Here is a 10,499-nt window from a genome sequence, read left to right as displayed (position 1 = left end):
TCTTGTCTAGGGATGTGATGATTTGATCCATTTGGGATTTGTTGACTGACAGCAGCACCTGAAAAAAAAATCTATCAAGTATTAGTAGTGAAAAAAATTGTGCACTTCCCACAGCTATATGATATGAATTACAAAGTTCGTCTTCCAGATACTTTGATTTGAAAACTCTGGTTGAGGACCAAGTACTTTACTCCATTATAGAATTGATACACATCACTTACAAGATTGTCATAAGATGATCTTGTTCTTATAAGCCTCCATATATTAAAAATGTATACTGTATATTCAAACTTGTTTTAAATACTTTCCCATTCAATAAAATTACAAGAAAAAAGTTTTCCAAATACAGTACAGTTATCTAATGATGAATGCCAACTGAAATAAACATGTTCTCTGCCTTGTTTAATCTGGACTATAAAAACTGTATAGTGTTTGAAAAAAAAATACTAGATAAGATCGAACAAGTAAAACCATAACAATAAGTCACATGTGCCAGCCATGAGGTACAGTAAGTCCTCGCTTAACGCCGGGGTTACACTCCTAAAAACGCGATGCTATACGAAACGACATTAAGTGGATCAATTTTCCCCATAAGAAATAGATAAAATACGGGAGTTACGTTCCTGAGCCTCCCTTTGCCCCATGAAATACATTACATATACAGAAAATCATTGTAATTTCTATAGAAAATAATGCATACATATACAACTACTAAGTTTGTATTGGTACTCACCGATGGGCGGAGGTGGTAGAGCGAGTGTGTGGTGGGTAGTAAAGCAGAGGAGGCGGATGGCGGGAGGGGAGGAGTATGGTGGGAGCGGAGGAGATGGTGGGAGCGGAGGAGGAGGTGGGAGTGGAGGAGGGTGGGAGCGGAGGAGGGCAGAAGAGGGTGGTGAGTCACTGAGACTCTACACCAAGCCGAGAGAGCGTTGCGCGGCCAGACGAGAGAGGGTGATGCGACGTAAAAAGTAGTCCGTGACGACGCAAAAACAACGTTGTACTAAGTCATCGGGACGTTAAACAAATTTTTGGTATCTTAAGATTAGCGACGTAGTACTGAAACAACAATAAGTGGGCCAACGTTATACGAGGACTTACTGTACACACAGGTCCAGGATCTGCCCTGATTAGTCCAAGATCGTGAAGGTGTATGGGTGCATCATCAGAATGACTTGGAACTAAATGAAAAAAATAACATCACAATCTTATTACTGAGGAAGGGTTCAGGGCACAAACGCTAATAAATTCCAGTCAATGGACATGAACATTTTACCTGAATGAGAGTTAAGTCACCTATTCAAACAGAATCTAATGACTCTGAGCCAAATGGATGAGAAGAGCTGTTTTTAATAAAACATTGGATGGTTAATTAGTAGCTTCGATATGTGACTGTCATTAAACTACCGTACATGCCCTGTCTGATAGGTACAGAGAAGGCATTTAGTAGTGGGTTTTCTCTGACTTTTCAAGACAACTTGTTAGTCATAAAATGTAAATAAACATACCCTACAAAATTCATAAAAGTGGCAGAAATCGGTGTTTTTGTATGACAGTCACAAGTGTATAAAACTTAGTAAACATTTGAATGGTGAAAACAAGTCTTTAATCCTCTTTGCTAGCCTACAGTTCACTTTTCAAAAAAGAAATAACTTACCTTCAAGACTAAATTTAGTGCCATGTCCTTTGCTTGTTCATTCTTTCCCTTAGATGCAACAGGAGCATTTGCCAGTAAAAGCTTGAGAGCATCAGCATGGTTACCTGGGAAATACAACACTTGATAAGTTTCATATTAATTTTTAATTTTTGTACCTCCCCTAGTCTATTTAAAAAAAAAAATTGAGTCAACTACATAGAGAATTACCCACCAGAATTCATGTATGAAATAATGGTGGCTTCATCTACACCAATGGGAGGACTCTGTGGCTCTACATCATCATCTTTGAAATTATCTTCATTGTACTGGTCCACATCAATGTTACGGAACTCAGAGCTTAACGTGTTCTTCGCCATGGCTTTTCTGGAAGGAGAAAACCATTAGTAATCAAATTCAAGATATAAAAAGAAGTATTAAAGTTGTAAAAAATAAGAGATTGACCTTGAAATCCTATTTTCTAGTTAAGCCCAGAGCTAGATGGCTCTTATTACTAATGCCTGGAATGTGGAGTTGGTCCACCACACCTTATCTCCCAAGGCAACTGGGAGCTGATATTATGACCACGCACCACTCCTGATCACACCAATGGCCTCAGCAGAGGGAAATTAGATGTAAAGGTTGCCCTTAAGTGACATTACCGTTAGGGTTGGACTGATTAATCGGTAGGTAATCGGTAATTGGCCAATTTGCTGATTAATCGGTAATCGGCCTTTTGACTAATTAATAAGGCCGATTAGTTAAGTTTATCTCTGTAATTTCATATTTACCGGTATAAGGTAGTTATGTCAGTATGGTGATCTCACCAAAACTCTGATGTCTCTCTAAAGCTTTTATTTCTAGCAAGTTCCTATATAAATGTATATTAGTTACATTATTTATATGAGTTACATGTGCTCCTATTTTTACTCCATTTCTCATATTAAAAATATAGACAGACAGAAAACAATGAAATATTTAAATATTTTGTTACCCCATTGACATCAAATGAAGAACCAATCATGATTAATCAACCAAGGTAAAGTAAAGTTCAACTTTAAATTTATGTTATAGTACAGTGAGCCCTTCAAATTCGCAGGGGCTAGGTTCTCAAAATGGCCGCAAATTGCCAAATCCGCAAATAACATTTGCTAACTGGGAGGGGGTACATTTTTACTTGTGTACAAAGAAATGTATATTCTCTTTATGTGTTTGCCCTTAGGACAATTATATCTTTTACCTGTATTGTATATATATACAGTATGTGTGTGTGTGTGTGTGTAGACACACACACACAGAACACATACAAATAAATAATAATGGGAAAATCCTCTCACAAATAATCAGAAACAAATGTAGTATTAAAAATGTTGAATCTACCCTCAAGTCTACTCCGTGCTTTATTAATAACAAAGCACAGAGTAGACTTGAGGGTAGAATCAACATTTTTAATACTACATTTGAGGCATTGCGTGGAGAAATTAGCACAAGGGCCACCCAGGCCACAATCATGTTTATGCCTGCAAACAGTTCTTCAAACACCGTATTTTCATGAGGTGATGGATCAGCATTCTAGCTAGAATACTTTCAGTGTTATCAATTTCTGAATGTTGCAAACTTTGATTGCATTTCCTGGCAAACAATGAGAATAAAGCTTGTGGTAGTTTCTCCATGCAATGCCTCAAATTTTGTTTCTGATTATTTGTGAGAGGATTTTCCCATTATTATTTATTTGTATGTGTTTACACACAGCACTTACCTACCTGTATATACCTTGCCTTACATAGCGCACACACACACACACATCCTTGACCACCGAAGGGTCAAGACGTACCTGGCGCTCCTCTGGGAGCAGCCAGGTCAACTGTTAAGTATGCTCATACCAACTCCCTCCCCTGAACCCTCCTCCCCACCAGAATATCAACAAGTTCTTGCCAGAAGTTACAATTTCATTTAGGAAAGCAATGGAACCAGTGTTGAACAGAGGTGAACAGCGGTGAACAGTGCCTAAGTCAGTGAGAACGACTCAACAATAACAGCCGAGTCATACCCAAGTAAACTTTCACACAGTGAGGCCCCAGGTACCCAGTGATAACTGCCCGTGAGACCCAACAGCAACCAGCGATATGTTAATCTGTCTACGATAGGAAGGTCTGGGACCACACCTTACTCATATAACACCATCTGTGAGGGAATTACTACACCACGTGAGGTCCCTCATAACACCATCTGTGAGGGAATTACTACACCACGTGAGGTCCCTCATAACACCATCTGTGAGGGAACTACTACACCACGTCAGGTCCCTCATAACACCATCTGTGAGGGAACGACTACACCACATGAAGTCCCTCCTAACACCATCTGGGAGGCAGTTATTACACAACGTGTTTGCTGTTGAACACCTACATTAATCTGAATGTTCACTGTATGTTCCTTTACCTTTCTCTAATGAAGGCCTTTGTTAAACAATCAATGTATGTAATAAGTCATTTATGTCCAATGTATATTTTCAGCCGTTGGGCTGCAGAACTTTTTCAATAAACCGTTAATTATTATTATTATTACTGTATATACAATACAGGTAAAAGAAATTACTGTCTAGAACGAATGGCTCCCTGTCCTGGCCGCGAAAATGCCGGCAACTTTATAGCTACCCACAGACATTCTTGGGTACATCCGCAAATAACAGGACCGCGAAATAAAAATCCGCGAATTATCCGGGCGTACTATATTCAACATAAATATTGCTGCAGCTGTACACAGGCCAAAAAAATTCAGATTTCAGGCTAAGACTGACGATCATACGGTGTTGGTGTGTCATGTTTTCTTGCAAGTGTATGTTCAGGCAAGCTCAGGATATGTTTTTGTGCTACTTAACCCTTAGGCCCCGGGTGACGTTCCAGAACATCCGCCTATTTTCCCGCCATTTATTTTTTTAAAATTATTTTTGGAAATGTTGATTTTTTTCTCGATTTAACCCCGCGTGGGGAGTACTGCCAGCAGCACTCTAACCCGGGGCTTAAGGGTTAAAAACAAATACAACCAAGTCATACAGTACTTATTTGTTAGAATTACAAATAAAAAGTGATACTGTACATGTATTTAAAATAAATACAAACTACAGCTATATTTAAACACTGAGGTCCCAAACAGACTGTTACTGAGAAGTTAGGATAGGACTTGAGAGGTCAGGTATATTTTATTCACACTACCATTTCTATTAGCATCTAGAATGACCACAAAGAACAAGAGAAATGGGAATTTCTACCAAATTACAACCAGGATGTACAGAACGAGATGTTACAAGTTACAACTAAGCAAAACTAGACTTTATAAGGGTGGGAAATCACTAAAACCATTTGCTCTCTCTATAGGAGATGGCAGGTGGGCAGCAAAACAAAGTAAAAAAATAACATTTAGGTGATGTCTTTAACTTTGTGATACCAATAATTTCATGAAGATTAATCAGATTTAAATTTCTTAATAAATATAATCGGTCGATTCTTGACTGCCGATTAATCAGTGATCAGCCAAATCACTTATTGGCCCAACCCTAATTACTGCACAGGAGTTGCACAACTATAACCTCTCCGGAGTGGTTATCAGGCTGGGAGGAAGCCAAAACAGGAACAAAGACACTACATACGTGTAGTGAAGGGTTAAATCTGACTTAATGGCAAGTTGGTCTCTAGCAGGTGTGGGTAAAATACTCTCTGCCCACCAAGTGATTCCATCTGGCACAAACCATAGCTTAGGGTAATGTGAGACACCATAATCCAAATACCTGATCATGGTTGACTTCAATCTTTATCTGAGATGACCCATTTTAACTGTTAGGTCAGTATAAGAGACTTAGTCAATAATTAGGTCATGGGTGGTTAATCCTTTACCTTAGAAGTAATTTTAATGAGAAGATCCTTCTTCTCTTCACTTCTCACTGAAATAGAAGTTTACGGTAATTTATCTCTTTTTCACTCCTTTGTACTTCTGCATATCGATCACAACTGTGCCCCGGGTTGGAGTCCTGTTCTACAACTGGACAATAAAAGCCATAGCAAATTACTGTTACAAGGAACAAACCATCCACCTGATTGGCCAATAAGCTTATCCGCTTACTGTACACAGCTTTTCCACCCACATTAGTAAAAAAAATACTCAAGAGGTACATTTTTTGCTGAACACTTGATATTCAATGTCCACATGCACTGGTTGTGGGTGATATAAATAGTGGGTTAGCGTAAAGAATTAACGACCAAGTCATAGAAACAATGTTGTGGACACACTTGGAAAAAGAGGATTACAGAAACAATATATAACCCAATTTAAGGAAATTGAACCCCAACATACAGATGTTCTATATAACACTAACATAAGATGGCCAAGCTTGGGAAATGTTCTGAATATAGTGTGGGAACTGAGAACAAAGGCTGGTTTGTTTTTGGACATACCTGTAAAACAAAAGATTTGGATTACCCACAACTGAGTATTATGAACTGGCTCTCTGATTTTGCATTTACCGTTGATATCACGAGCCAAATTAATGATTTTAATTCATAACTAAAAGGAAAAGGATTCCTTTGTACATTAATTTTATTACAGTACACTACTGTATCAAGGCAATTATGACAAAATGACTTCTTTAATCTCGTCAGGCAAGAAACAAACAATTAGCTGACTTAATAACTTTGCAGCAGATGAAAATCTTTAAGGTATTCTTTGTTACTACAGTACTTGACTTATATACGGTACTCTTGCCGATTCCAAGATTAAAAAATGATATGTCCTTGGTTGCCTCTCCTTTCACACCTTATGTTTATAAAGCCCCAGTTAACCTTCAACCTGTCCCTATTGGCCTGTAATGTCATGTAACTGCAGTTCAATCCAGTGACACTTCCAAGATTTTATGCTTCCCTTATTAATTGTGCATTTTCAAAATTGAAGGCACATGTTCAAAGGATGTTTGTGTTGTTCAGATCAACATAATTATGTTAGCTGATATTTTCTGTGATGGAACTAAATAAATTAAAACTTAGATCTGTAATGATCAATGACCACCTTGGAGCAGTACTGTCCTCAACAACAGGCACAACGTTGAACTCAGTGCATATCAATGCCATCATTCTTCCCTTTGAACGAGCTTCTTGCATTTTCAAAGACAGTCTGAAATACTCATCCATTATGGTATGGATTAAACGTCTCCTCAGTGAGTCAGTACTTTGATGGGTGGCTGCCTGGGAACACCAGATGCTGTTGGCATGTGCAGCCCAATGTTTTCCATGGTAATACCCAATGGTTCATTTTTTTTAAAAATTACTTAGTTCAGTGACAGTTTGTCTTAAATGTATGTGTGTGTGTGTGTGTGTGTGTGTAGCATGCAAGGATCATGACATAGAGGGTGTACAGTATATCTTTTTGATGAGAAAATGCAAAATAAAGTAGAAAAAATGAAAATCAACAAGAAAGCTGGGTAATACTGAAGAGCAGCTTATCACCAGAAGGAGTTGTTCGATTTTGTTAATTTTTTCCACAATATTTTTATCATTATAGGATTTTAAAAGAGGTGATTTTATTTCATTTCAATTACATTATAAGTATTTTTTTCTCTATCTACGATCATAAATCACCTATAGTGGGCAGGGCATGAAAGATGAGGGAAATTGCAGGGTAAAACATAGCGAAAACTAATCATAACACTAAAATGATGTCTCTACATGCTTTGTACGTTAAGAAAATAATTATTTGCTGTAAATACCCCTCCAAAAAATCTGCTCATCATTAACTCGAATACGATGGATAGCTTCAAACATAGGTTGGATGGATATATAAGCAATAGGGGTTGGGTGTAAATGGGACTGCCCAGTATGGGCCAATAGGCCCACTGCAGTTTCCTCCATTCTCATGTTCTAATGTGTGTGTGTTGTCATTTGCTCAGTTTGTTTACAACCAATTCATTCGGTCCGAGCATACTCGCACATCCCCCCCCCCCCAAAAAAACGTAAAATTACCCCATGACGTTTCAACAGAGTTGCTTTCATTGGTCCCAGATATGTAAGTAAGTACTTTCTGTTAAATATCATGTGGGGTCTGGGGGCTAGGAAGTGGTGTAAGGTTAGGTAGGTGTCTTTGGTTGGTTTGGTCAGGTTCTATTAGGTTCTAGTAAATGTTGCCTCATTTAAAACTTACTATAATGGTAACATGTGGAAAAAAAAATAATGAACTTAAACAACACCTTCTGATGTTAGCCATCCCATCCAGGATTACCGAAAACTGAACCTCAATATTGATATTAACCATTACTCCAATCCTTTACATAAAACAGTAGCAAAATAAAGTCAGCCCAGGTGTATGGTCACAGCCTATAGAAAAGAACCACTAACAGTTACACATCAATGTTAAATCTTAGGTGTCAAGGAAGCTACACCACTACAAGGGGATTATATTAAAATCTGCCAACTCAAATGTGTTAGTAACGTACACTCACTGATAACGGTCAATATATAGTAGTGCACCGTTCTTTCTTTGGGTATTAGAAATGTGTAAAAAAAAGTAGTAAATTACCAAAACCCAACCAAACCTAACCAAATCCTGGGGGGTCCAGGGGGCTCCTTAGGTTAGATAGAACGGTGCACTAATATAAGAAGACCCTGATAACTTATAATGGTTCAGGAAACTGTACCGTACGTTAAATTTATCCTTATTAATAATGAAAATAATTCAGGGGCATAAAGAAAGTCCTTACGATACTGATCCTTCACTTACATACGATAAAGCACACTTGTTCAAACTCATCAACGTCAAAAGATGAAGCATTTGATTATCTTCTAAGTTAGGGAATATTACTTACGAAAACGATTAAGATAATGTGGTAATAAGTGAGGTAAGCGTTGTAAAAGAAGGAGGAGGAGGCAGTAGTTGGTGCTGGCTGACACAGATAAGAGAGGATGTTCTCACCCACCCTAACACATTACAATACACTCTGAAAAATATTCTAATACCTAATATATTTTATGTTATTGCGAGTGAAAATATTTGAATTAATATATAATAATACATTGATGGTGTTTGTTGGTATTTACTGGAAGATGTCGGATAATTATCTTTGGTATTTCCTCTTTAATAAAGGTACGGCAGCCCCTCACACCGTATAAACAGTCAAATACAAGTTTAATGAAATGTCAATCTTCTCTAAAACATATTATAAATATTTGTTATTAAATTTATATATATTTGATAAACTAATATTTTCCGGTAAAGCAATAATGTCAACTCATAAGTATTAATTGACATATGTGTTTTTATTGGTTGTTCAGTACCTCGCATGAGCTCGACAACTCCTCCCTTTGAACTATGTGATTCATCTGACTGCATAATATAACTCATACTTTCCTTTTTGTCTCTTTGCTCCAAGTTTTTATATGTATCTGTAACATTATGCAATATGTATGAATCTAAAATATCACCCGCATAATTATAGGTTTATTAATCTTTGCATTTTCAAGATCACAAAACTACCTTTAATACAGCTAGTGGGCTCAGGGGTGGGCCCGGGGGTAGCAGTGAAGAAAACCAACCAAACTCTAAGAATCATAAATCTTCTCTTTAAATACATAGTTTAAAAAAATGTTCATTCAGCTCTATAAGTCTCTCGTGTGTCGTTATCTTGACAGCTGTATTATACCAGCATGGAGGCCGTATCTACAAAAAGACATAACATTGCTTAAAAAAAGTGCAAAGACGGGAGAAGTTTTAACACCTACAATACTGACAAACAAAAATTATTTCATGGTAAACTCTTACTTGAAAAATGTTTCAGTTTTATGCACAAGTAGTCCAGTTTCGTGGTTTTCATAGTACAGTATAAAAAAAAAGAGCCACTATGTACAGTGGTGAAGAGGATAAAAGTATGTATAGAAAACAGGGGTATTTTTTATTCTTTGTCCATTGATATCCGTTTATTGCGAACATGCTTCGTTTTTTAACATAAAATAAACACCTCTAGAAAACCCATGTTTCCCTGTTGGTTCGAGGAGCTAATGTTTTCGATATATTTACAAGAAAGAGGATATCAAGAAGATTAAGAACCCCAGCTTGTTTCACCTGACGATTAAACACCTTAACATTAAACGGGGGGGAAGGGGTGATCGATGGATAATCATTAGGTGAAACAAGCGGGGGCTCCTATTCTTCAGGTCTTAACTAAATATCTCACCAAATCACCTGCGTTATGCTGAACCGATGTGAACTTGTATGGCGATTTTACTAACTAAATATCTATCAATATATCTATTCCGGTTTCGCCCCTTGTGATGATATTGGGCAATTCACATAAAATATCATTTAACATATATTGTTTTCTTCTTAAGTTACTCAAATAATAAAATGAACAATTTTCTATGAATACTAACAATGAGAAAACTAAGATTCTCAAGGGGTAACTTTATTTACTTCATGATTTCACTGACCAATTATTTTATTGTCTTATTTTAGTAATTATTTGACGTATTTCTCATATTATAAAGCTTGGAAAAAATTCTGGGTGCATATATTTTAAAATTTATCCTTATTTCTGTACTTGGATGGGTGACCGCCTGGGAACACTAGAGCCTGCTGGCATAACGACCCTACTGAAAATACTCATCTCATGACTGTTAGCTATCCTTGGTAAAATTGGCTAAATACCAATCGCAAATTATTGTTATTATTAATCATATAAACAAACCACGTACAGTGAATATTGGAGTTCAACAAACACTGGGATTCTGGGAAACAATAAATCGACTTGAACAATGATAACCCAAGAAAATCTTTACGTTTACTTTTTATCCTCTTCACCACTGATCGGGTCGTTCGCCGCTTGGGCGATCGG

The 10,499-nt window shown here is 37.2% G+C and overlaps 1 protein-coding gene across 3 annotated transcripts in view; it reads right to left on the bottom strand.

The window, feature by feature from the left end:
* Positions 1–8,795, bottom strand: part of LOC121856854 (actin-related protein 2/3 complex subunit 5-C-like) — a 9,851-nt gene extending 1,056 nt beyond the window's left edge. Inside the window, exons 1-4 of one of the 3 annotated variants that reach the window (XM_042352627.1) lie at positions 8,685–8,795; positions 1,866–2,017; positions 1,655–1,758; positions 1–58 (exon numbers count right to left, since the gene is read on the bottom strand). The exon at positions 1–58 is cut by the window's left edge and continues 1,056 nt beyond it. In XM_042352627.1, coding sequence (XP_042208561.1) covers positions 1–58; positions 1,655–1,758; positions 1,866–2,010 — 307 coding nt within the window. In that variant the 5' untranslated portion in view covers positions 2,011–2,017; positions 8,685–8,795. Of the gene's footprint in view, positions 59–1,654; positions 1,759–1,865; positions 2,018–8,477; positions 8,623–8,684 lie in introns of those variants that run through there. The other 2 variants (XM_042352626.1, XM_042352625.1) reach the window with 2 other exon arrangements.
* Between the last annotated feature and the right edge of the window lie 1,704 nt (positions 8,796–10,499).

The sequence above is a fragment of the Homarus americanus genome, unplaced genomic scaffold (assembly GCF_018991925.1).
Source record: "Homarus americanus isolate GMGI-L3 unplaced genomic scaffold, GMGI_Hamer_2.0 scaffold50705, whole genome shotgun sequence".
Lineage (NCBI taxonomy): Eukaryota > Metazoa > Arthropoda > Malacostraca > Decapoda > Nephropidae > Homarus > Homarus americanus.
The sequence above is the reverse complement of the archived record's forward strand: the minus strand, read 5'-3'. Positions and strand labels throughout refer to the sequence as shown.